This window comes from Heterocephalus glaber, unplaced genomic scaffold, assembly GCF_053883595.1.
Source record: "Heterocephalus glaber isolate CG9 unplaced genomic scaffold, H.glaber_assembly_v1.0 deba00001606, whole genome shotgun sequence".
Lineage (NCBI taxonomy): Eukaryota > Metazoa > Chordata > Mammalia > Rodentia > Bathyergidae > Heterocephalus > Heterocephalus glaber.
In genome coordinates this window covers 21320812-21348333 of record NW_028258377.1, presented here as the reverse complement: position 1 = coordinate 21348333, position 27522 = coordinate 21320812, and the positions used below count along the sequence as shown (strand labels likewise).

The following is a 27522-nucleotide window of genomic DNA, read 5'->3' as shown; positions in this document are numbered from 1 at the left end:
ACATTGTATTCAGTATTAGAAGTACTAGAGGTGGTTTAAAGTATATGAGAGGATTGTGTGTGTTATATGCAAATGCTGTGCCATTTCACGTAAGGGCATCCTAGAACCAACCTCCTGTGGGTACTGAGGAAAGAATGATAAAATGACCCAAGAATGACCTGATTGCTTAGCCCTGGGAGACAGTAGAGTCTATTGGAAAGCCCATACTACATACTAAAACAAGTGACAGTATAAAACTCTGACATCTCCCTAGCCCTTCGGGGCCGATGTCTGTACCAACCTTTTGTCTACATGACAGCCATTGAAAAGTGCTTAGTCCTCACCTCCTGTCCTCAGTCATGACTAGTTATCACAGGTCACCGAGGATCCAGGGTTCTTCTGGGACACAAGATTTCAGTGCTGAAACCTGGACAGTCTCAGGCAAACCAGCACTCTTGGTCCACTAGTAGAGTACAGGTACTATGGAGTCCATCTGCCCAATGTCAGATCCTGGCTCCACCACTAACTGTCTCTGTCACTTTGCCCAAGTCACTTAAATTTTCTGTGCCTCCACTTCCTCACTTGTAAAATGGGCATCATAATAGCACCCACACCACTGGGTTATTACAACCACTGAGTGACTTGATGATGAAAGGGATGTGAGTGTATCAGGCGCACAAATGTCTCTGTTAGGACTTGCTGTTATTGTTGTTATTATATTAAAAGCTTCCTAAAATCCAGAATTTCAGTCCTGGGGCAGATTCTTTGCCTCACCCTTGTAAAAAATCTATTAAAAACAAACATTTAGTGATTTCCTTGCATTTTCTGAAATTGTGCTAGAAACGACAACAAAAAAATGGCAATTTATTGTTGGCCTGATTTTACACTAGTTAAAAGAGAATCAGCAGCCCTGCAGAAGTAACAAGTCCGTGCCCAGAAGCCTCCTAGGTGTTATTTGTATTTTTATGACCCTCCTGTGGCTATAAGGATGCTCAGTGGGTGTAGAAATTGGATGGTTAAAAATAACAAATAAGAAATCAAAGTCGCGCCTTGTCCCTATTTCCATACTGGTAGGTACCACATTCATTACTTGCTGGACAGCTATGGGAATAAGCAACACGAGGTACAACAACTTGATTATCCTCCAAGAACCAAATTAAACCATTGTACTTTCTTATTATTGTCATCCCTACCTCTGTGTAACTCTTGTCACCCTCTTAATCTAACGATGTGCTTTCTATTCTACTTCACTGGGCACTCCAGTCTTTCTCGTGCAGTAGGGAGCTATCTGCTCTTTACAGGTTGCAAGGCAAGGACCCACACTGGCACATGGACTCAGCCCCTGCCTGTCATCGGCTTGGTTTGGGGTCCTGTGCTGCGAGCAGCTGCCACTTTTGCTGGGGAATGGTGTCATCCTGCTGGGGACTTGGGGCAGGGCCTGCGGGAAGCTTTTCCTTTTACCTAGCTGCTGAATCAAGGACACAGTGAAACAGCAAAGAAACGCTGCACAGTGTTTTTTATGTGTTCATCCAACAAATATGTTTAATGCTAAGCACTGGGGTGAGCACTGGGAACACAGCCATAAACAACAGAGGCAGAGTCTTTCTTTCACTCTGGAAGTTTAGAGCATCCCAGGGAGGTGGACTTTAAACCATTGCTTCTCAGCCTTTGCTGCATGTAGAAATCCCCTTGGAAACTAAAAAAAAAAAAAAAAATTTAAGAAAGAAAAGAAAAGGGGTTAAGGTGTGGTTCCATGGTAGAGCATGTGCTTAGCATGAGCAAGGCCCAGGGTTCAATTCCTAGACCAAACAAAAGAAAGAGGAATAGGAAAGATATTGATGCCTGGGTCTCATCTTCAGAGATTCTGCCTTAATTGTGGTACAGCTAACCACGGGGATATTTCAAGATTCTCAGGCAGTGCATAAGTGCAGCCAGTTTGAGACCCGCTGCTTTAAACAAGGGATGAATTCACATTGTGATAGGTGCAATTAAGGAGGAGAAGATTGTGCTGTGAAGGCCCAGAAGTGGGAGAATCCTTGAGCTGGGAGTCAAGAAAGCCATCCCTGAACAAGGATGGGCCAGCCACGCCCAGGATGAATGGCTTTAGCCAAAGTAGGTGCAGGAAGCAGTTTTAAGGAAAGAAATCTGCAAAAGCCCAGAAGAAGGATCAAGGCTCCGTTCCAGAACACAGCAGGCCACTGTGGCTGAACCCCAGAGAGCAGAGACAGAAGTGACACGAGAAAAGAAGGAGGAAATTAGCAGGGCCAGATAGTGCAGGGCCCTTGAGGCCCTCTGAGGGATTTAGGATTTAATCCTAAAGCAGTGGTTTCACGCAGAGCAGGCATCTGGAGCCCCTGGAGGGCTAGTTGAAATGCAGATGATAGCCCCAGAGGTTCTGACCCAGTAGATCTGGGATGAACCCCAAGAACATGCATTTCTAACAAGTTCCCAGGCAGTGCTGGTGCTGCCAATGCCCAGACCATTCTTTGAGAAGCACTGCATTAATCTAAAACTGTGGGAGAAACTCCTGGAGCATTTTCAGCAGGGACTTGGCACGAGTTGGTGTGTGCTTTAGTAATGGGGTGATGCTAAATCCAACTCCAACAACCAGCCCACTGTATCCTCCTTTGATTAGGTGAAGTGGAATTAAGAAAAGTATGGTTCCAGGGGGAGACAGTAGACACCCAAGAGAAGCACAGTCTTGTTGCGTTGGACCCAGCATGGCTGGGGGATACTGACTCTGTTTGGATTCACTCAGTAACTGAGATAGGGCTTCCCTGCCAAGAATAGCTATTCCTGGTTATTACTGCCTACATCCTCATTTTCCTCCTCCCATGATATTCAAGTTGATAAAACAAATGTACTAATAAGAGCCTGAAATATCAAAATGATTTAAATAAAAGAGTTGTGCCCACCTTTCTCCCTTTTCTTCCAATGGGAAAGGATTGTGTTTCCTTCTTTTAAGTTCATCATTTTTCTGCAGCCAAGGCTGGGCCTGCTGCCTGCCTTTGCCCACGCAGACAGAAATGATGCTGCTCAGTGAGAACCCAGGTGCATCCAGGACACGTGCAGCATAGACAGCTGGGTCCACATTTATATCACCTCGCAGAGGCTCTGTCTAACTCTGTAGCTGCTTCCTTATAAGCAAAAACCAGTTCTCCCTCTGCAGTAGACCATGTAAAGGATTCAGGCCTTCTCAGCACCCCCACCCACCCCAGCATCATGCATCCTTGCACTTCCACAAACCCTTAAAGACATACAGATGCTGTTGAAACAAAGAAAAACATCTGCTTCTTGATTTTCCATACTTTTTTTAGCAAAGCAGGGACACTTGTTCAAGTATAGGTTCATGGCTGTGTGTCCACGCCAGTTTGTGCCTAGAAACAAAATCCCTGTACGGCTCCATCCTGCACATGTGGGAGACCAAGAGAGACAAGCCCTGCAGGTTTTCTGAGACCAGGGTACTTCTTTAGCAGCCAGTCTTCCAAAATTAGTCAGAGGTCTTCTCCCGGGTGTCTCAAAGCATCAGATTAATTTTCTGGGCATTGCCACTGCTGTTTAGTATAAATGGCTATGGGACCCCTGGTGATCCCTGATCCCCAGCACCTCAGCTCTCTTCAGAATGAGCTCTGGAAAGGTGTGGCAGATTCTGTTATTAAATATTTCCAGCCTGCGTGTGCTCCTTAATTCCAGTGACGCTCAGCTTCAGGAAAACAGTTTAAAACAGTTGCAGGGATAGAGTGGGGGATGGTGTCCCTAATTAAGTTAGCGTTCAAAAGTACAATTCTTCCCAAGAGAAAACTCCACCATTTATTCTATCTTCAGTTCTCCTGACCTCCCAGAAACCATTAGCATCAGTGAATTTTCCTCTCTCTTAGTGGAACTACTGTGGCATTGCTGGAGTTTTGGCTGATGGTCATAGAGAGAATGATGATTTCCTAGGACATGACACTGTCACGCACTGAGGACGCCCAAGGAAGCCCCTCTTTTTTAACTTTAATAGGATAGGCTCTTGGGTATCTTACCTCATCTGGGAGACAGGAAAAGAGAAATGGGTAGCACTTCAAGCTATACCCTGAAGACAGAGCCTACCACTAATTATAATATTTGCAGTAACAACTGTATCAGTGCTAACAACAATACATACCCTATTTGCTGTGCACTTACAGTGTGCAAGGTTCTGATAAAATATTTGTCTTTATCATTGCATTTAACACTTCTGACGTGTACAAAATCAGTTTTGTCATCATCCCTCATTAAGTTAATCAGTCAGCAAACCGTATCGAGTGTCTGTTATTTGCCAGTCATCTTTCTAGAGCTTAAGAATATCTCGCTGAACAAAGGAGACAAAAATTTTAGCCTTCTTGGAGGTAGTATTCTATTGGGAAAGGCAAAACATAAGCTTAGTTGGTAAAATATAGAGTTTTACACAAGGTGAGGCTCAGAAGGTGGGTCTACCAGCCCAAGCTCATACAGAACTCTGATTCCAAACCAGGGTATGGTTGTCCCTAAAGTGAGAAAAAAATTTTTCCACATGGGTTTATCCCAGGATATGCTGGCTCTGCTGATGACCTCTGGAACCAAGCAGGGAAGGAAGCCTTGATTCCTGGCTCCCCTTGGCCTCTGCCTGCTTTTACATGCAGCCTATTCTGTGCTTCTGCTTACATCTCCAGCTGCCTAGGGTGCTGGCCTCTATGCTTTTGTCAGATGTGCTTGATGTTGAATGTTAAAATCCTATTTCTTTCTCCAGACCCCTTATGCAATATTAGCCACTTATTTCTACCTCTAAATTGCTGCACGTGGCAGAACATGTCTTGATGCTTTTTTTTAAAACCTTTTATGGTAATTATAGCTTTCTTCAAGTGCATTTATGCTCCCCTTTTTACTGTGCTGTAGACATTATTTTGCTCATGCCTAATTTTTGTTAAGGCAAAAGGCTTGCCTACCTGGTAACTTGCGTCGACAAAACCTTTTATAGATAGATATACTGTGGTTGGTATTTATGTATAGGAAAGTCTTGGAAACTGTTCCATTTCTACCAGAGACGCTGATTTCAGTTGGGCATTACTCATTCATTCATTTATTCCAACTATTTTTTGAGTATTGGCAATCCAGCAGTAAATAAGCCAGACATGGTCGTTTACCTAACTGGTCCACACCGTAACAGGCATGCGCAGGGCAACTATTCAGTTGTACACTGCACAATTCTAGGTGCACCATTAAAAATTTAGACAATATCCACAGTTATTAAGATGATTTTCTAGCACATGGTAGGAGCCAGTAGATGACCTAGCCAACATCGAGGAAGTGCTAGACACTGGTGTTACACTGCGGTGGACAAGATAAATAAAGGATGAAGCTGCCATGGCGGCCAGCTTTGTCTTCGGAACAGCTTCCAGGACAAGGTGACTTCTGAATAGAGATCTGAAGGCTTGGAGTTAGGGAGGTGAGAAAAGGCAAACAGAAAAGCCAAGTGGCTTATTTACGACCAAAACCCAAAGTGATATTGAGATGGGCTGGTGTTTTTGCGAGCCAGTCCATGCCAGGTCTGTGAGCAGGTGACAAACTTCAGACTTGCACCAGGGGTCAATGGAAAGCTATCAGCTATCAAAGTGTTTTCAGCAGTGTCCAGATGGAGAGAAGTGGATGATAGTGCAAGATTGACCAAGGCAGTGAAACCAGTTAGGAGGCTTTAACAGGAGTCCACATGAAGGATGGGGATGACTTGGGTTAACATAATGGCGGTAAGGTGAGAGTGAGGGTCTATTCTAAGATATTTAGGAGGAAGGACAGGGAAGACTTTGTATTGTTTTTGCATTACTGTGATGAAATACCTGAGACAGGCTAGCTTTATAAAGAAAAGAGTTCACCACACAGTTTTGGATGGGAAAAGTCCAAATGGCATTACATAGCAATGATGGCAAACCTTTTAGAGCTTTCAGTGATAACAAACAGCCAGCTGCAGCGCACATGCCATAGGTTCACCACCACTGACATAGGCTGTGATGGGAGGTTCTCCTGGGCTGTGTCACTTAGAGTGGATGGCAAAGGCAGAAGCTCATGCAGGAGGAAGAGATTATCAAAGCAGGAAAACAGAGAGACCAGTGTCCCCCCGGTCCCTTCCTAGAGCACACCCCTAGTGACCAAAGGGCCTCCCACTAGGCCTCACCCTCTTAAGGATCCGCACCATCTCTTGCCATCGCACTGAGGACCAAGCTTTTAACACATGGATCTTTGGGGGACATTCAAGTTCTCTCTGGGCTTAGCAGACCTCTTACAAGTAAGAGGAAAATTTGGCTGGCTTGGTTAGGGTTATGAGAGAGGTAATGGGAGGGAGGAAGTATTAAGAATGACTCCAAGGTTTTATTCTTGGGTGATCAAATATGGAGGTGCCATTCATTGATTAAGGAACTCGAGCTAGGGAGAGAAGGGGAAAGAGGTAGGGTTCTGTTGAATCAGAGATACTTATGGGTAAACGCAGGGGGACACTGAGATGCAAGTTGGAGTCCATGTCTGCAGTTCAGGAGACTGAAGTTGAAGACTCAGAAGTCATCCGAATGTATTGGGTGTGTTTTAGTTGGAGTATAGGTTTTTTTCTTAATCACTAATTTCTACATCAGCTGGTTGGAAGATAACAAAACCAACCTAAAATATCACTGGTGCTCTTAAAAGTTCTCCCTGGGAAGAGGGCTTTTGACCTTGGAGAAGAAGGTTTCCTCGATCTCAGAAGAGTTAGATAAGGACCAGACTGAAATGACAGAGCACCACCTGCTTGTGTTCCACTCATTCAAGCACCTACTATGTGCTTGAGAACAGGCAAGCCCTGAGATCCAACAGCAAACAATCAAATCTCAGATCTCGCCGAGCTGTATGTCTAGGGCAGAGCTTTCCAACGTCCATACTACTGCCATTTAAAGCTGTGTCATTCTTTGTTGTGAGGGCTGTCCTGTGTCTTGTGGGATGTTAAGTAAGATTCCTGGCCTGTACTCACCAAATGTCAGATGTCATACTCCCCAAATGATGACAGTCAAAAAATATCTCCAGACATTACCAAATGTCCTCTGGAGAGAATGAGGGGGACAAAAACTGCCTCCACTGAGGACCACTGGTCATGATAGAACCTGAAGCCTCCAGGCAGCCAGCCCTCTCCAGCTGCGTATACAGGGAATCAATGAGGATGCCTTACAGGACTTAAATCAGTGAGCTTAGAGGTAGGCACTCAAGAAGTCAGTAGAGCTAGCCTGAAATCCAGAAGACTCCATATAGGAGACTTCTTGGATGCCCAAGTATAAGCCCATAAGCCCAATCCAACTACAGTTATAGCATCCTCTCCAGAGAAAAGCCGCCACCTGATACCCATTTGCCCTCCAGACTAATTACTTCCTACGTTTTGTTTTTCCTTAAGCAGAAGCTGGCTTTGCACTTTACAAACACAAAGAATCACCTCCTCAGAAGGCCACCAGCAGAATGAACTTGTGCTAGGGGTAGCTTGGGGTTGCCTAGCAACGCCACGCATCTACCAAGGCTGCTTTCTTCCTCTTCAAGCTAAAAGCAAAGTCCTGTCCATTAATTCCCAGCTGCCCTGAAACTTCTCAGAGATTTGCCAGCTTCCTACTGTTCCTGTTTTCATCTTCCTCATATGATGTGAAGAAAACCTGCTTCTGTGGTCTGTTTATCTCACTTCAGTTGGTCAGGGGGAAGAAAAACAAGAGAGAAAGAGAAGGGAGGGAAAGGCCTCATTCAATCTAGGAACGTACATATTTTGTGTGCATATCCCTGACTGACATGCTGGTGCTCTTTGCAAATTTAAATTTTAGGTAGTGGACGTGGGTTTACTATATAATGAGGCTTCTGTTGAGACTCTGGGCATGATTTTAGTCAGACATGAGACCCCACAGTGGCTAAATAACAAAGCACATATAATAGAGACCATGCCGAGCAAAATGTTAGTGGGTCTGTCATTTGGTCCATTCTCTGTGATCCATTTCCCCAAAACTCACTTGGAAGAAATTGTAAAGCTGGAGGTGGCAGGAGATTGGAGACAATCTCTTTTCCCTGAGAACTGTGAAATGTCCCTTGGGGTTTTCCTCCCCAGTTCCATTTTGCTCCTGCAGAAATGTTGAAGCTGGAGAAGGCTTCCCTTGGAGCACTCTCTCACAGTAGGACCAGGGAACATGTCACTGATTTTCCAGGCAAGGCCGTGGCTGCCCCACTGGATGGAAAGGTCTGGGAATGTGAAGCTGGGCTTTGTGAGGATAGGTATGGAGACCAAGAATGTTTTTCTCCAAGTGTGTGTACAAACACTGGAGCTTCGTTTGTACGCTGGAGTTCATGCCATGTTGGGCAGCAACAGAAATGGGTTCTGTGCTAGGGGGCTTCTAGTTTGCCCTCTTCAAACAGTTCAGCTTCCTTACAGACTGCCCCCACCCCAGGCTCCCCTGTTGTTTACAGTATCTCAGATCCTAACCCAGGCCACACTCTGAAAAGGATGGGTGGGAACAAGCACTGAGGAATAAAACTCGATCATAGACCCTCAAGACCTTCCTCCTTATGAGGAGCCCTTTATACCCCCCCACTGGCCCTGCCCAAATTAGTTTTCTTAGCCTCCTCATGAGTGGTACCTGAGAAAGAGCAGAGGGTGCTAGGCAAAGGTCTTTGGAGTGCTGGAGAAGGAAGTTTGGAAGACGCACACTTTCAGTTCCCAAGGTCCAAGCCAGGAAGGCTTCCAATCAGTTGCCTCCATCCAAGCTCTTCATTCTTCTGCCATGGCCTAACCCAGGCTGCCTTTTGTGTGCTTTAGAAACAGATATAGGAAAAAAAAAAAAAAAAAAGACGGAGATGGAGATGGAGACAGTGGAAGAGATAGAGGCAGGATTCAAGATAAATACTCAGGGAAGTTACAGTACTTTCTAGGGGCAGTACTTTTCTTGGGGTATATTTAAATGAAGTTAAATACCTAGCTTGCACAACTCTGTAAATTTTCTAGAAGTCTCTGCATTGTACACTTAAAACAGGTGAATTTGATGGTGTGTAGATTATGCCTCAAAACAGCTGTTAAAAGAAAGAAAACTGGGCTGGGGATTTAGCTCAGTGGTGCTGTCTCTTGCCTTGCAAGAGCAAGGTCCCGAGTTCGATCCCCAATACCCAAAAGGGGGGGGGGCAGGGATTTGGCTCAGTGTTGCCTCCCCCTGCCTCGCAACCGGAAGGTCCCAAGTTCGATCCCCAGTACCAAAAAAAAAAAAAAAACAGAAAGAAAGAAAACTGAAAATGTGTCTAGGAATTCTTATGAACAAGTAGGTTTTGTGAGTGTGGCCACATCTCAGCACTTCCGCTCTTCTCTCTCCATCTTATAAAGGGCAGCAGGGACTCTGAGGCTATGATTCCCCTGTCTCTTTAGCAAACACTCTCACCCCCACCCAGCCTCCCTTTGTCCAAGCTCAGGCCAGGAGAGAGGTAACTGCAGTTGTTTTGGATGCTGGAGCAATTAGGGAATTAGATAGGCTGCTGATTTCATACACACACACATACAAAACAAAAGAAAGCCACAAAATAAGAATACCCATACCCCACCATCCTTCCCCCATTTGCATGCAGATAGATTGATTGACTGATTTAGATAAATTCTTCCATCTTTTCCCAATTCATGGCACCCAGCACCTATTCCTTCTACAGCCTTCATATTCTGCAGTATTTTTAAGTCTGCCATAAATAGGTTGAGTGAAAAGCAGCCAACATTTTTAAGTGTTGTTAAATTTCCCTTAAAACCAAATATTACAAGAATATGAAAATAGCCCAGCAGAGCCATCCAGTTCTTGATCACTGGAAACTTGAGAAAATCATATATAAATGTATTTTTTAAATTCTGAAAGATGAATGGCATTTTGCCTCCATCCTGGGCTTGTAGAGAGTTTTCTCTTTTCTGCAGAAGACAACAGAAAGAGAAAGAAAAAGGGAAGGGAGGGGAGGAAGGAAGAAGGAAAAGAGAGAAGCAAGAAACAAGGGGGGAAAAAGACAAGAGGAAGGAAAGAAGCAAGCAAGCAAAAGAAGGCAGGCTTTCTTGAGGGAGCACCCATCCTGAGCTAGGCTAGGAATCACAGCGAGCCTGCTTGTCAGCTCAGCACTGGTGCAGTTGCCTGGGATGTGCATCGAACTCCCCTCTTTGGGCAGATTGTTCTGATCCCTGAACCCAGGTCAGCTGTCCTTGGGAATGCCCTGCATCTGCGACCCCACTCCGTCTTGCAACTGCATGTGTGGCCTGCTTCCCCCAACCCCTTTGGACGGCAGGTATGGGCCCCACTGTGAGGCTGGCCCAGTGGCTGCTCTGCAGGCTTGCTCCCCCTTTGCATGGCTCTCCTGCTTCCCCAGCGCGGCCTCACGTCCCTCCTTCTCATTCTCTCCATTTCTCCAACCAGATGGCTGCCCTGATTTGTGCAACGGTAACGGGAGATGCACACTGGGTCAGAACAGCTGGCAGTGTGTCTGCCAAACCGGCTGGAGAGGGCCCGGATGCAACGTTGCCATGGAAACCTCCTGTGCTGATAACAAGGATAATGAGGGAGGTGAGCAAGCATCTTCTAATTCCCAGCCCCTCAAGAACAGAATGTCGTATATGCCTTCATCATGAGTCATTTTTCTCCTGAAAGACCTCCCCTATCCCATTGTCAAATGTCATTGTAACAATTCCTCTGAAGCAAATGCAGCAGAGAATCCGTGTCCTTGGGCCAGCAGAGACATGGGCAGCAGGCCCCAGGGTTTGATGCTGGCTTTGGGTTTTCAAGTACCTGCAGAAAAGTAGCTGGGTGCTGGCACTGTTTCTGAGGTGTCCAGCCTTGCCAGACCTTTCGGGGCTGGTGGTTACAGTCAGCGACAATGGTCCTCAACCCATCATAAGCTATGCACCCCTTCATCTTGTGGCCCTTTAAGATGTCACATTACAGGTAAGGGAACAGAGGCCTGGAAAGCAGCTGAGGAGCTTTTTAAAGCCAGTATAACCCTAGGAGAAAATTGGGACCTAAACTCAGCTCTGGCTCCAAAGAACATGTTCTAATCTGTGGTCAGCAAACTATAGCCCATGGGCCAAATTCCACTCGTCAGCTAAAAATGGTTCTAACATTTTTTATGGTGGGAGGGCAAAGTCTAAAGGAGAATAATATTTGGTGGCATGGAAAAATTATGTGGAATTCAAATGCCAGTGTCAAATTCAAATACCAGAGGAGAAAGTTGTCTCTAAGCACTTTATTGAGGTATGATCGACACGTGTAAATAGCTATATGTATTTGATGGCGCACATCCTGATGAGTTTGGAAATAAGTATGCATTCATGAACCTCTCCCCACCCTCAAGGCCATGAATCTGTCTGTCACGTCCCAGAATCCCCTCCCACCTCCTTTATTATTATTAGAGGATTAGCTGGTTGGTTTTCATGGCACATGATATCTACCCTCTTAGCAAATTTTATATAGTGTTGTTAGCTGTAGAAACTATTGATGATACTATATAGTAGGACTCTCAAATTTATTCATATTGCATATTGGAAGCGTCCTCCCCTTTAAACTTCACCTTTCTTTATTAGAATGTAGTGATATCCATTTCCTTATCTTCTGTCTCTAGCTGCCTTACCCTCAGTGACAGAGTTGAGTGATAGCAACAGAAAACACACAGCCATCACGGCCTAAAATACTCTCTCTGGCCCTTTGCAGAAGTTCACTGATCCTTTTCTGAACCTCAGAGCTGAGTTTCTCCACGTTACTTCCTGGTGGAGCATTAACCTATTTATGCCAAAGATTGTAGTTTTTTAAAATTTTTGCATGACATTCACCTATGTTACCTAGAAAAATTCAAGGAATAAGAATTTAAAGAAAATAACTTTTATGTTCTATTGTTATGGATGTTCCAAAAAATGGAACACTGGGCATAAAAGAATTAAGATTCTAGGCTAAATGGGGTTACATTAGCACAGAGCCACCTGACCTAAGAACTGTATGTAGTGCCCCACCCCCTGCCAAACATAAGCAGGGATATGTGAGCCACGCTCACCAAAGTGACTCACACAGGTCAGAATTTACTCAGGGCAGAAGTTGTTCCTGGTGCAAAAGGATCCATGAGTCCAAGTATTTGATCTAACAGAAATGTATGTGGTCCCACTATGTGTCCATCACTGCACTCCAAGAGTCTCAGTGACCCAAAGTCAACCCCTGGCTTCTCAACCCCAGGGAGTCAGCTTCAGGTTCCCAAGTGGCATGTGCTCGCTCCATCAAGGTGACAAATGAGAGTATTAGATACTCTGTTTTTATCTTTCCTCATCCTTTTAATGGACATTTTGCAACTGCCATAATCTACAGTTGCCTTCATACATATATAATTTGTGAATAAACAGACGTACATACCCTGATAGAAGTATGCAGTCGAAAAAGTTTCTAGACCCAGTGCAGCTTGCAGAGCTCCTGTTCATTCATTTTCTCTTTCCTGAAACACAGTCAAAATAGAAGCCCCTTGAATTCATTTTTTAACAAGGTGAGGCATAACTACATACGGCGTTTTTTTTCCGAGAGTCAATCCAATGACTTTTGCTGGGAAGGTTCACAGTTTCTGTTTCTGCCTCCCTGGTGATTTCACTGAGCACAGCGGCTGCTTACAAATCAGCTTTTTCTTCCAGAAAGGGGCTGCCTTCCTGGCTTCCTTCCCTGTTCGGGGTGTCAGCAGCTGAAAGCTAGCAAACTGCTGGAATGCAGCATGTCAGGGAAAGAGGACGTTCCCAGAACTCAGTCTCCCCAACATGTACTGTGCAATCCACCGTCCTGCAGACCAGCTCTACACCCGATCCTGGTGCCCACCAGGCAGAAATCAAATTCTTGAAGTGATGGAGCTAGAAATAGCACCAGGTCTGCAGACACAATTCAGGGTCCCTCCTAGCAGGCCGAGTCCAAGCATCAGAAAAGCAGGGTACAAAAGCAAATGAGGCAGTGATTATGCTAAAGACAATAATGGCCTTGTTATGGGAACTATTAAAGAGAACCTCCCAAGGAAGTAATTAACCACCAAGAAAAAAGGATCCACACGGTGTTTATAAAAAGAAACTCCCAGTTAATTCAGAGTTGCCTATGTCAGGTGAGAGAGGCAGACACCAGTTCTCTCTCACCTGGCATAAGCAATTTACAATTAACTGAGTTCTTTTTTTGGAGGAGATTCCTTGGTACAGGGGATCCTTTTTATGGTTAATTACTTCCCTAGGAGGCGTACTAAGCACTTTGCTGTTTATTTATAAATATTAAAGTTGCTTCTCATCAACTGCAGATGCAGTCCTGCAGCACACTAATCGTATCACTGTTTTTGTTGGTTTGGGTTGGGGATGAGAGTTTGCCCCTGGCTCTGTCCTGCTTTGGGAGTTCTCAGGGAAAGCTGTGTGGGTTGAGAAACCTGGCGCTGGGTCAGGGAGGCATCCAGGCAGAGCATGAATGCAGGCCCAGGGAGCAGCTGCAATGAACACATTTGTTATAAATCTCATGAATGGGGAAAATAATAGAGCACTCTTCCAAAGTGGACTGGAAAAGGCAAATCACTTTTTCATCTACAAACGTTCTAGTTTTTTTTTTACATCTCAGTTTAAAGTGATACAATTTTTTTTTTTTCATTTTAAACTGAGATAGATTCAGATACAAATACAGATGGAGATATTTGAAGCCCTTACTGACCTCTTTCAACCTGGGTTCCCTCTGTGAGACATGTAAGCCCGGGTACTTCCTGCCACTGGTAATTCTGAGAGTTCAGCTTTCAGCAGAATCACCTGGGGCACTTAATTAAACACACACTACTGAGCTCTATCCTGAGTTTCTGAATTCTAAGATCTGGGATAGAGTACAAGAATTTGAATTTCTCCTGAATTTCCAGGATGCAGCCCTTCTTTGTAAACCATTGTCCTAAGGTATCCATTATATGGAATGAATTAATTTCTCTCCTATGCATCTACAGTGGTACTGGATAAAGTACCCTCTTGGAAGAACTGAGAAAATTTACACTCAGACGTCTTCTGTATTCTGTGATATTTTGATGAGAAACCCTGTTGGAAAAGGCTGCCTTGGAATTTGCCAATCAAAACAATTTATGTCAACCCCTTGCCTTGATGCTCCTATCCTCCCAGCCGTGTGACCTTTTGTCACCTCAGGAAGTAGTGGCAGAGTCAGAAGAACAAGCTTGCCTACCATTCCAACAAAGCAGAAATAGTTTTAGACAGACATGCCAGCCAAGGGCTGTCTTTTCATAGTGAGAGATCCTCACTTGAACCACTCACCCCAATTTGAAAAAGAAGAGACTCAAAAAAATATTTTTGCTTACAGAAGACAAATACCAGCTCATTAAAGTCAGAGAATACACACAACATGTGCGCCAAGTGACAGGCAGATAATATTTAATTATCACCACCGAGGCAGAGGTGCGAGGTTTAGTTCATCACAGCCAGAGGTAGGAGAGAGGGTGCAGATTTCCTCTAAAAGTGGGAGCCATAAGGTGAGGAGGCGCCGTTAGACTGGCTGGCCTGCAGAGACAGTCTTCACTCCTTCCTGCACCCCTTTATTACCCAGACTTTAGAGGCAGGAGCCCTGGCCCTCTCCCTGCACAAAGCCCACTTCCCACCATTTCAAGCCAGCCTAGGAGTCTGGAGTCCCTGTGCCATTCTTCCGGATACCTTGTTCGTTCCCTGCACGGAGTGACAAGTGCAGACCAGGGCAGGCTACATTGTCACCTGTCAGCCTCAAGGTGGCAGGGATTGGGAGGGAGCCCCTCGCAGGGCTGAACTTGTCATCTCTCATCACTGCTTCCTCCCCACACTAAGGGTGGTATCTGCCTCCCCTCTGCTGTGCTTCGCCACAACACTGACAGGCACTCAGCTCCTTCCCCTTTGTTTCCTGGTTTCTGTGCAGGTGATGCTAGAACATGATACTGGTGCAGACCCCTGGCGTTGGAGTCACTGTACTTCTCAAGGTCTCGGTTTTCTGGTCTGTAAAATAGGCATGAACACACCAACTCCATCGGGTGCTGTGAGGCTTCAGAGAGCAAATGTGCATGTTATATATTTTACAAGCTGCCTGGCTCATAGGTTGTGCTCACAAATTGGCTGCTGCTAGAATTAACCTTGTTAATGTTATTTTCTAGAATGGAGATTAAATACATATAGATGTATGCATATACATATACAGTGTATATAACCAAAAAGATTCTAACCTTGTGCTTTTCGAGCTTTAGCACTGTATGACCCCATGAAGTGCTGAAAAGTCAAATTTCTAGGCTCCCACCTCTTGAAAGCCAGATATGGGATCCAGGAATCTACATTTTTACCAAGCACCTCGGGTGATCTGATACCAGGGCTCTGCACACCACATTTTGAAAAAAACTTCTTTAAATTATGGCTTCTCCTGGGTGGACTGACCACCAGTGTCATAGCATCTATACCCCAAACTACCACTCAAACTCCCAGGACACGAGGAATGAAGTGAGGAGAGGGATATTTCATTTCAGAAAGAAACAAAAAATTGGGAAAAATACTAACACAGTTTTCATGATTCGTTCCTAAGTAAATAACTTCAGCATGTTTTAAAAGTGCTCTACACTGCTAGCTGAAGAAGTGAGTGATGTTTGTGTCCAAATTTTAAAGGCCTCTAACTCTCTGACTTTGGGGAGTGAGTTCATCTATCCATCCCTCGACCCACCCATCCATCCATCCATTAGCTCGTTCGTTCATGATCTAACAAACGTTTGTGAGGTTCTGCTCAATGTTAAACATTCACAGTCGCCCTTTGAAAATACTAACCCAGACATGAGAGGTGTTTGCAAAGAGCTCGCTGTCCATTGGGAAAGCTGGCCTGTGTGCTCACAATGTTGTTGCTGTCTTTACAATCTAGTATGTGAGGAGTGGTAGAGACAGAGTACCTGAATTCGGGAGGAACAAAGACAAGCGACTGTCATGGGATGTGACATTTATAGAATGGGGGAGAAAACCCATCACAGTGTGGGGCCCAGGGTTTTCAGCCTGCCCCAGGCAGAGTCACCTCAAATCTGAGTAACCCCTGGCAGGGGCTCTTGAGCCCACCGAAGAGCCTTCTTTTCCCTCCCTAAGTTAAGGCCCCCTCACCAGCTTCCCTTCACAATGGTATTCTACCCCACCCCCACCTCCATCTGCGAGGCTCAGTTCCTTGTTTTGCTCCAAAGGAGTCTGCCTTGGGTTAAGAGATGTGGATGTTGGCCTGGGCTCTGGGCATGCTATCAAGGCACTCTAGCCAGGTCTAAATGAGGAGAAATAATACTGGAGTATGTCCAGAGCACTTGGAACAGATGAATCCCACCACTCGCCCATTGCCTTCTTCCCCTCCTTTCCCATCCTCTCCACATCCAAATTGGTTTGACATGATTCAGGGATGCTATTCCGACATTTATTTCATGTGTTAATTAATAACTCACCTTGTCTGTGTGTTTAGCAAAGCCAAGCTGGGGCCTCGGAGGCTCTAGGAGATTATCATTCTCAAGTCCAAAGAGTCCAGTTTCTTCCTCCAGAAGGAGACAGTACTTGGTGAACCCATTGCAAATGCCTTGATTAATGTGTGCAAATCATGTTGATGGATTGGTTGGGTGGGAACAGCTTAAGAGTGCAACATTGCTCTATTAATTGGGTTGGATGAGGATTCCCCTTGCCATCCAAAGACCTTGTAGCAAATGTAGTTGGAACCAGGGCCGGGGATTTAGCTCAGTGGTTCTGCTGCCTGCCTTGCAAGCACAAGGTCCCGAATTCGATCCTCGGTACCAAAAAACAAACAACCAAACAAATGTAATTGGAACTATTAACAGAGTCCCCAGTTCATTCTCAGAGAGGAAATCAGTGTATCTAAAGCATAAGAAAACTTGGTCTTCAGGCCACTGCCAGTTGATCTGGGTCTCTCATATTTTGGAGGAAGCCGAACTAGCCCCAGCTGATATTGTATAGGAGCACATGGCAACACAGGTCTGAGATTATTCTGCATCTTTCAATTCAAGTAAGCTTTGACAACATGAGTCAATTAGACTAGAAAATCATCTGTTTAGGAAACTGAAGGTAGGGGTTCAGTTTTCTTTTATTCTAAGCTTTTTTAAAGATAGAACCCATTCTCCATTGCACGGAAGAATCATAATCAGTAAGAGTTCTGAGAGCTTGCATGCATCAGTCTCCATGCTGAGCTTTCTGTATACCTGCATCATGGGAACAGCCTCCCAGTGTGTGACTCTGCTGCTGCTGTTGCCACCTGCTACCTGTCCCTCCACCCAATGGCCAGAGGGATAGTGTAAATCAGAGCTGAGTGTGGTAATACAGACCTATAAGCCTAGCACTCATGAGACTGAGTCAGGCAGACAGCAAGGTCGAGGCCAACAGGAACTACATAGTAAGACCCTGTCTCCAGAAAACCAAATAAATAAATAGTAAATCAGATCTTTTATGTCCTCAAAACCTTCTCGTGCAGTTAGAATTAATATCAAGTGTTTGTTCTACCTTGGCTTCATGGGCCTTCCCTGTCTCCCCTCCCTTCTCTCTAAGCAGTCCTCTGCCTCTCCTCTGCTTCCTCCACTCTGCCATTCTGTTGAGCCCCATACATGCTGTGCTCAGTTGACCCTGGGGTCTCATGGTCCAGGGCCAGCAATGCTCAGTCAAGGCACTGTGTAGGACTGGCTTCTTTTCATCATTCAGTTCTCAGCTCAGATCCCCCTCCCCAGGACCCTATACAGTGCCCCTTCCTCCCTTACCCTTTCATGTTTCCCTAACATAAATATCATACTCCTAAATTAACATATCGTCTCTTTCTTCACGTCATTATTTAAGCTCTCAGAGTCTATTTCATATATTACAGCCATCTCTCAGTATTCAAGTAGGATTGGTTTTAGGACCTCAGTGAACACAAAAATCTAACGATGCTCAAGTTTCTTGGATAAAATAGCATAATGTTTTCAGGAAATCACACATCCTCCCATTTACCTTAAATCATCTGGATTACTGATGATACCTAATATAATGGACATGCTATACAAAGAGTTATTATACTGTATCGTTTAGGGAACAATGACAAGAAAAACATCTGCTCATGTTGAGTATAGACATTTCTTTCCAGATATTTTTGATCCATGGGTGGCTGAATCCACAAATGCAGAACTTGAGGAGAGGGAGGGTTGACTGCAGAAGAGGATACAGAGACTCAAGAAAGTAAGACTCCAAGTAACCCCTCCAGCAGGCCAATAGGACACATGACTTTTCTCCTTCAAAGCCATTGCCACATTTCTTCTCAAACTCTTAACAAAATTTGAAAATGTTTCTGAAGAAGATGCAAAGAAGTACAGAGTGCTGTTGTAGCGAGACCTTAGGAGGGAAAAATCACCTCAAAGATAAAACTTTCCCTTTGGAAACCTTTTTAAGTAAATTTATTTCACCACTGAATTTGTTTAAAAAAAAAAAGAAGATATTCAAAGTTCACCAGTTTACCCAACACTGTACCTTCAGTCTTTTCTAATCAAGCCTTTAGTAGTTCAGTGGTTATTAAGTGTCTCTTAAAGAATTATAGTTTTTCCCTGATTAGATGACACATCCAATAGTCATCATAAAATTGTGATTAAGATACATAATCTAAAAAATGTTAATAATGTAAATCACTACAGATTTATTTTAGGGGATTAAAGGATTAACACCGTTTTAACTGGTGGCCAAGGGGTAACATTTATATCATTTATATCATTATATTGGCTTCTTATATTTTTGCCTTGGCCAGAGTCTCTGCCTAGATTAGAGCAGATACCCTCCTGCTTCTGTGAGCAGCATTTGAGAACAAGCTTGAGGTCCTGGTGCCATTTTTATTAGCTCTTTGGCTCCCACAGTCCAGCTCCAGAGAGTAGTTCTCTACCCAGGCAACTTCGCTCTCCAAGAAACACCTGGCTGGAAGCATTTCATAAGCCATAGAGGGGATATGCTACTGATATCTAGTGAGTAGAGGCCATGACTGCTGCTAAATATTCTACTTGCGTAGGAAAACTGCCCACAATAAAGTCAGGACCAGAATGTCGATAATGCCAAGGATGAAGAATCCAGTGTAGAGGTTAACATCTCCCAGGAACACATTTATGTGAGAAATCCAGATGGTCCCAAAACAGGGAGTGTCCTTTGGTCTGATATCAAAGGACTTGATGTCCAAAGCCTGAGGAGGCACTGCACCCTTAGCAAGGGCCAGGCCTGCATTGACTTTACCTACATCGCCCAAATAAACCATGACAGTTCTCACAAGAACCCATCTTTGCTTTAAAATGGAGAGCCAGAGAGGGGAGGTGTCTTACCCAAGCTCCACAGCCAGAACATTGCCATGCCAGGAACCAGAACCCAGCTTAACAGCCCTGAAGTGAGCCCATAAAGCACCTGAGCCCAGACAGCACCAAGACCGAGCGAGCAGAGCAGAGCAGACCAGGAATGCTTGACACCCTCAGCTCCTCAGCAATGCAAATTCTGCAACATGCTGAAAAATACTCTTGGCGTTAGCTTTCTTCCCCCCAGTTCTGGAGTTGGAATGCAGTTTTTGCCACAAAGTGTTTCTGTGCTGGAATGCCAGGGGCGAGCAGGGGAAAGTAGAGCAGTTGGACTTTAAATAGCGAGGCATTCTCTGCAGCACAGCAAGAGCAGCTGCCCAAGGCCTGTGCTCTTTTCTTTGGTTTTCCATCTCCTCAGCCAAGAGCTCTGGGGGATTGGAGGAGGGCCAGAGCTATGTGGCCAAATGTGAATCCAAAGAAAATGACGGGGTCCCCCTAACCCTCTCTACTTAATGCTTCTCTTTTTCCCCCGCTCACAACAAAGACCAAACTTTTCCCAGGAAATTCTCTCCCTTTATCTGTCACAGGGTATATCGTCATTAATTTGTACCCCCTCCCACTCATTTCCAGAAATTGTGTGGGACATCACCTCTTTAATTTACAGGAATCATGGAATCACATACTTACGCACATCTGGGAGCATCAGATGCAAGAAGGCTCAAATATAAAGCCCCCAGCAACTACAAAACCCAGAGAGGCAAAATAATTTTCTCAAGGCCAAATTACAGGGAGGGCTGACCTGGGCCTGGAGTCTAGTTTCTGGGCACAAAATGTTATATACTTTTTTCCATGCTATTCTGCTACCAAAAGGACCCGGTGGCCCTCAGGAGAGTGGGTATCTGCCACGACTTGCTTGAGCCAGTCTGTCTCACACCCAAGGCATACACCTGAGGGTGAGCAGCCTCTTCAGTTCTGCCCTGGGGGCCCTCACTCGTCTCGCCGTCATCGCAGGTGTCATTGGCATTGCTGATGGTGGCAAACAGCTTCCCCCACATTGGCCACCCTCCTGGACAGAGTGCCCCCAAATTCATTACACATACAGCAGACATAATCAAGCTCATACCCAGTGTCAGGGCACATGAATGAGTGAGACTCAGACTCCACCTGCCAAGAAGCCACAGGGTGGTGTCCACTTAACTGCAGTACAGTAAGCTCAAGGGGCTATGGCCATGCAGAGAAGGAGCCTTCGAAAGTAGGTAGAGCATGAATTTTGAAAGATATAGAGGAATTCAATATGGAAGGAGGGATGAAAGGAACAGCAAATGCAAAGGCAGGAGGCAAGGTGCAGCAGTACCTGGTGGGGACCTCCGGTGCCACTGCAGTGCAGTCTCTCTGCTGAATAGAGGAAGAGAAGGCTGTAGAAGCAGGGCTGAAACAGACCCTGGAGTGTGTGTACAAGGCTGGGCATACAGCAGAGTATCAGCAGGAGAGAGTGTCCTTTGCATTTGTTTCCTCCACTGTGCCTTGCAAAGTGGAAGGAAGGGGCAGAATTAGTGAAATGATAAAGAGCCGTGGAGCCCTGTCCCAGCTCCTCCGCTTACAGTGTGAGGGGAGGTCATTCTATCTCGCTGCACTTCACTGTTCTTCTCTGTAAAGTGGGCCTGAGGCTAGTTCCTACCCTGTAGGCTGCTGGGAGGCACAGGTGGATTAATGTACATAAAACATACAGTGGTTCTTGTATATCAGAGAACGTCGGAATCACCTGGAAGGGATTACGTATGGATCAATGGGCCTTTCTCCCAGAGTTTGGGATTCAGTAGTTCTGGCTGGGGCCCAAGCATGGGCCTTTTTAATGTGTCCCCAGATGACGCTGACACCGAGAGCCACCCACCTGTCATTTTGAAGGGAGCTCAAGTGCTGGCAGTGATTCCTTTAAACATAGCAGCCCTGGGCCACCTAATGTGGAGAGACAAGCCAAGCAATTCTTCATCCTCAAGTGATGGCAACGTAATTGGCCCATGGGCCCCCTGAGAACGACCCCAGGATCACTGAGGGCCATGTTACAGAGGCAGGGCAATAGAGGGTAGCTCAGGGCTCCGGCTTCCTGAGTCATCTTCCTCTTTTAAGAGTGTTAAAATGAATGGCAGCAGTGGAAAGAGCATGCTGGGAGAGAGCTAGCCCTGGCCCCCTGTCCTCTGTGGCATCAGCTCCCCATTAGGACAGAGCTTGCCTGACCAGTAGGAGATGCTATGCCCTTCACTCGTGGGGTCCATGAGCCTTGGGTCAGGCAGCCCTGGGTATAAATTCTGACTTTTGTTCTCGCCAGCTAGGCTTTCTTGACCAAAGACCTCACTTCTCTGAGCCTCAGTTCCCTCATCTGGAAACTGGAAACAATAGTACCACCTTCATAGGCCTCTTAGGAGGTGTGACTAGAGAGTTCACAGAAAGCACGCTCACAACACTCTAAATGACAGCTCTAAGGATTAGTATCTCCCTGTATAATGTGACTCAGGGACTCAGGAAACATGCACTGTCCCTGAGCCCCATGCTGATTATATCAAGTGATGCAGGCATTCCCAAATCAAGAACTTACCTTTTGCTTCCTGTGATAATGCATTCTCCTCCAACCCACCCTCACAGGCTTGGAAATAAGTGAGATTTTCACAGAGATCACAGCCCAATGGCTCACTGACATGTTCTGCTTTGCTTGCACTGGGGTTACAAAAAGTCTTTGAATTAGTTGCTGACATTTATTAGATGTCATTTAACCGGAAAAGAAGCTGAGGGGCTATAGGTTAGAACACCCAAAGTCAAACAGAAGAACTAAGATTGGAGCCCAGTTCTCCTGATTCTCAGTGCTTTGTTTATTTTTCTTTCAGATCCTTTTCTGAAAGTAGTTGTGTGCCACATTTTCCAGGAAGGTCAGAGCCACTGTGAATGTGGGATCAAGAAGGGAAAGGGGAATCCATTGAAAAGACAGGTGCAGAAAAGAGAAGCTACAGTCACCAAAGCAAGCTGCCCCTGTTCTTATTTCTGCCATGTTCACTCGTAAAACTCAGACAGGGAGACAACTCCAGCCCACCTGGGGCCCATAACCCAAAGTCTTGGCCTTTGCATAAGCAACACTGATGTCACTTGTCTTCCAGGGTGACCATGCCATTGGCCACTGACGTGCCATCATAATCTACATGTTACCACAAGGGTGTTTGGGTGATCCTTTGCCTGGCTCCTGCAGTCTGTGTTATTAACCATTAAAGCAGTGGTTAAATCACACCACCTTTGCTGGTGGATGACTGTCCTCCAGCTCCTGGTCTTTCTACGCAGAGCAGTGCAGTGAGTCTCTTTAAGAGTCAGACTGGATCACACCCCTGTTCACCCCTTCCCAGCAGCAGCATCTCCCCTAGAATGCCCTCTCAGTTGCTAGCATGGCATCCATTGCTCTCCAGGAGTGAGTCACTCCTTCCACTCTGACCTCATTTCACCCTGTCTTCTCCTTCATTCTGTCCCACCCTTGCTTTCTTGTTGTTCCTACACATCACAAACAGATTTCCATGCTGGGCTTCTGCACTCACTGCTCCCTCTGCCCAGAGGGCTTTGCCTCCAGACATTTCCAAGGCTCACGTCCTCTTTTCATGTAGGTTTCTACCCAAGCATCACATCTTCCTACAAGCCCCCCTTGCTGTGGCTCCCTAACTTGAAGCAGCAAGTCTAGCCCTCCAGCAAGCTCTACTTGTTTGCCTTGCCTTGTTTACTCTCTTTGAAACACTATCACTCTCTCAAAGTCTAGTATGCATTTATTTGTTTATTGTCTGTTTCCCTTTCTAGAGTCTAGGTCCATATCCACAGGGTCCTTATCTGTCTTGGTCAACTCTTTGTTACATGAATTGAATGCCTACATGCTTTAATGAGCAGTGCTTGAGGTGGGAAACAGTTGCCTTTTATTCGGCAGATTCTGTGGGGATGAATAAATTTCATTGTGGGATTTTTTAAAAATGCATTCAGACAATGACACCTGAGTCACTCGATACCTGAGGTACAATTTTACTAATGCAAAGAAAATCCAACATCAGATGCATTGCTTCTTTTGGGGAGACACCTGGTTAGCCTGTTCTTTGTCCCCCTTACCAACACTACCTTATTCTGGGGGTATAAATGATCAATCAAATCTCATTTAATTCTGAGTTCTAAGTTTCTTTTTTTCGGTACTGGGGATCAAACTCAGGGCCTTGCGCTTGTGAGGCAGGCATCAGAACCACTGAGCTAAATCCCTGGCCCACATTACCTTATTCTGTATAGTAGCTGCCTGTGGGCTGTGGCAGTTGGTGTATGAGCCCTGGAAGTCTCCTTTAAAACAAGAGGAAAGGCAGGGGCTGCCAAGGATGGCTCTTGACCTTGCCCTCCTAAACTGCAGCTGGCTGGGCAAGGTATGGAAGAGTCAGGGAGGCTGGGCCTGCTGTGTGTGAATTCCAGCTTTGCCACTCACTGGCAGCTGCCTGACCTTGGTCAAGTAACTTCCCCTCTCTAGGACTGGGTTTCTTTATTTATATATAGTAGGAGTAAACAAGTGGTTAGCATGCACTAAATGCTTTTGTGTAAGGTTTATCTAATCTTTTGCAATAACACTGTTAAGCTGTGTGTGATTATTTCCATTCTACAGACAAAGAAACTGAGGCTCAGGGAGGTAAAGAATCTAGCCTGTGGTCACATAGCCGATGTGTTGCAATCAGTATGTGGCTGACAGCCAGTATATTGGACCCAGGTCACCTGCCTCCAGAGCCTGTGATCATAATTGGCACTACAATATTGGCTCCTGGCACCTACCCCACACGGGAGAGGCAAAGATTAGATAAGACCCTCTCCAGGGAGTGGTAGGCTCAAGGTCTGGAGCAGAGCAGTGGCACCTCTAGGACTGACCCCATTTAGGATCAGCGCTCCCAGTCACCCTCACCAAGTAGAAAGCTCACGTGAAAGCTGAGGGTCTGGCCTCGCTCCCATCCGGTCATCTGAGGGTGTTTCTTTATGCCACAAGAAGAGAAGCATCATGCCCTGCTATTAATGCTCTCAGCTCTGGGCCAGTCCTCCTGCCAAACCCCCCAGACAAGGTCTCCCCTCAGGCGGAAAGTAACGGTTCTGGCTTGTTGCTCTGAGGTGTCGGTGGTGACAGCCCCTTTTCTTTCTGAGGGACCCAGCAGGTCACTGTCTGGCACCCCACCAGGCTGCCACCCCCTGCCGGGCCTGGGTTGCGCTGGCCATCCGCTCAGTCCTGTCTGACCTGTCAGCGGGCTCTGTGAAATGGAGGTTGATGAGGAGCAGAGCAGGGAAGAGAAGACTGGACTGGGAGAGGCCAGAAGCAGCAGGCAGAGGGCAAGCATTTGGGGATATCAGAGGCCAGGGTCAGAGGCCCCTGCTCCCTGTTGCCACTGGTTTTTGTAACAGTAAAGAGGGGAGACAGCAGCAGCCAGGCTGTGGGCTAACAAGGCTGAGTCTGCCCTGGAGGTTTGTCAGGGGCCGTCCAAGGTTGCGGGAAGCTTCTAATCACATGAGCTCATTCCCAGCCGCTTTTTCTGGGGTGAGGAGAGTCGGGGTAGGGGGAGGAAGAAAGGAGAAAGACAGACAAAGAAGGAGCAAGAAAAATAACTAAAAACTGAAGGTGTTTTCCGAGGCCTCAGCGTCGGCTCGCCTTGATCCTTTGACATTCAGAGGGTACCTTGCTAGCGCTGTGACTGCCAACACCGCCTGTGAAGAATCAGGAGCAGAGGTTAGGAAGCTTTGGAGGTAGACAACCAAAGTGTGAGTCACTCCTCCGTCTACTGCTTGCTTTGTGCCCTTGGCCAAGCTCCTTTCCCTTTCTGAGCCTCTGTTTCTTTATCTGCAAAATGGAGATCATAGAACCCCAGTGTTCTTACGAATGTTACTGCATGATGGCTAAATAAAGGATGCTGGTGGAGAGCCAACCCACCCAAGTCAGAAACAGCCTGGGTGAGGTTAGGAGCTGCAACTGATGGCCAGTGAAGACATTCTGTATCTCAGCATTTCCGAAGATAAAGCGTCCTCTAATGAGCATTTAGATTGCTGGTACTCCGTTGGACAGAGATAAAAAAAAAGCTTGATGCAGGTAGTAAGCATGTCACAGTAGAGGGTACAACAGGCCCTGTGTTTTGTGCACTTGGAGTGTTTAACAGGAACACAGACTTTCATAGCAGCTTCATATAAAACTTGGCTATAGAGTGAGGCATACTGAGTTCCAAAGCCATCCCCTCTCACTCCAGAACCAGTGTATCTTGAATGAATTATGTAATCTCTCTCTGAGTCTCCTATTCCCATCTGTAAATAACAATGTCAGTAATGCCTGGGATCCTGATAGTGATTTGCAAGGGGATGCATGTAAAATACTGATCTGGGTGCTTGCCACCCAGGAAGCTCTTCTGAGTGCTGACCATTAGCTCTCATTAGACACAGTTTACTTTAGTGCTTCATTGTCCCTAGGACCCCAAGAGGCTGTTACCTAGCACAGGGTCCCCAGGCTGAAATGCACTGGCTTTGTTTGCATGGGGAGCCGGAGGGCAGGAGCTCTGAGCCGATGTGCTAAGGGTGGTGATTGGTTTGTATCTGGCCTGCCCGCTGATGGCCTGCATCTTATGAGAAGGCAAACAGTAATGAGACTGCTGCTTGTCACTGTTGAGTAGGTGGAGGTTTAGATGGTCTACCCCAGGACAGAGCATCCCAGCCTAGCTCCGTATTCTCCTGAAGTGTTTCCCAAGGTAGATGGCACCGGATACAACTGCAGAGATGCTCTGAGCCAAAAGGGTCCACAACCTGGAAATGATCCACGTCTATTGCAGTACTAAAGTCATAATACATACATTTCAAAGGCTCTGAGAAGTCCTGCTGTAAAGAAACCTGTTTTGTTTTGTTTAACTGATGTCTCCCAAATTGTATTTGACCACATACACCCCCCCAACTCCATTTCTATGTTTCAAGGAACCCATATTAATATTCTATAGGAGACACAGTGTGGAAAAGCGGCCTTACTCTCTTAAGGCCAGATTACTGTTGTGGATATTTGAAGGGTATTTTCAGTAATTCAACAATTCAAGGCAGGAGTTCTTGAGCTTTAATGAACAAAAGAATCCTCTAAGTGTCTTCTTTTAAGAAGCAGATTTCTAGTCTCTAGTCAAGAATGCAGTAGTTCCTGGGTAACAGCAGGAATCGACTTGTCATACCATCTCAGGGCAGGGGCCAGAGAGTACACCTTGAGCAGTGCTGGTTTAGAGTGTAGATGCTGGAAATTTTAGTTGCTCAACATTGCTCCACATCAGTGTCCAACTCACCGGGGGGGGCTGGTAGTCATGCAGGCTCTGAAATCCCACCCCAAGACCATGGGATTAGTAGAGTCTGTATTTTAACACGGTCCCTGAGTAATTCTGATGCTGATTAGAATTTGAAAAGCATTTGTGTGAGTTTTGTTGATAATATTTGTTTGGGTTTTGGTCAATTTGTTTAATTTTTGGTGAAGAACCATTCCAAAAATAAAAATTAAAAATTCCCCCAGCAGCTTCAAGGTACACCCAGAGTCATATTAAGAAAGAGTCTCCACACAGCCCATGGCCCTTCCTTGGAGGCAGAGCTTTGGTTTTCCTAAGCAATCTGTTTCCTTTCCCAAATCCTTCCCAAGGAATAGGAACACCAGCAAAGCAGCTTGCTGTGTGAACTCCAGTCTGCCAGATCTCTGGTCAAACATGACTGATCTTCCATCACTAAGTCGTAAGAAAAGCCAAAGGTGCTTTGGGGCAAGGCTCCCTGGCCTTGGAACTCAGAGACTGACAAAAAGAATTGGCAGGGCGGAAGAGGAAAACTTCCAACAGGCCTTCGGGGAGTGCAAACACAGTGCTCCTTCTTGCAGTATTTAAGAATGGCCGTGCTCTGTGTGGGGAGAGGGGCCTCTGGAGGAACAACGGTCCATCAGGCAGCCAGGGTATTAATGGCAGGTGAAACTTTCCAAATGAGCACCCTGTCAGCCAATCTATTGCTTTCAAAGGTTGGCAATGCGGGAGACCTAACGGAAGCAATGAAGAACTAATCTCATATTGCCAGGCTAAATCAAGTCAGCCTGGCCTGTTCCTTTCACTTCTTAGTTACATCAAGCCACAATACTTTCAATTATCCCTCACTTCCAACTTGTCAGCAGGTGTTGGGTAAGATGCAAATGGCACAGAACCCTTCTCTGGTGGAGAGCAGGAGATA

At 45.8% G+C, this 27522-nt stretch overlaps 1 protein-coding gene and 1 long non-coding RNA gene across 19 annotated transcripts in view; one reads left to right on the top strand and one right to left on the bottom strand.

Annotated features, from left to right (window-relative positions):
• Positions 1–27522, top strand: part of Tenm2 (teneurin transmembrane protein 2) — a 1248268-nt gene that overhangs the window by 1149221 nt on the left and 71525 nt on the right. For all 18 annotated transcript variants that reach the window (XM_087194517.1, XM_087194513.1, XM_087194515.1 and 15 more), the window contains one exon: positions 10392–10538. In XM_087194517.1, the coding sequence (XP_087050643.1) occupies positions 10392–10538 (147 nt within the window). The remainder of the gene's footprint in view (positions 1–10391; positions 10539–27522) is intronic.
• Positions 5536–19527, bottom strand: LOC147822965 (uncharacterized). Its single transcript, XR_015444636.1, has 3 exons — positions 19312–19527; positions 12366–12444; positions 5536–8773 (listed from the first exon to the last, which is right to left on the bottom strand). It is a non-coding gene; the product is annotated as an uncharacterized LOC147822965 (long non-coding RNA).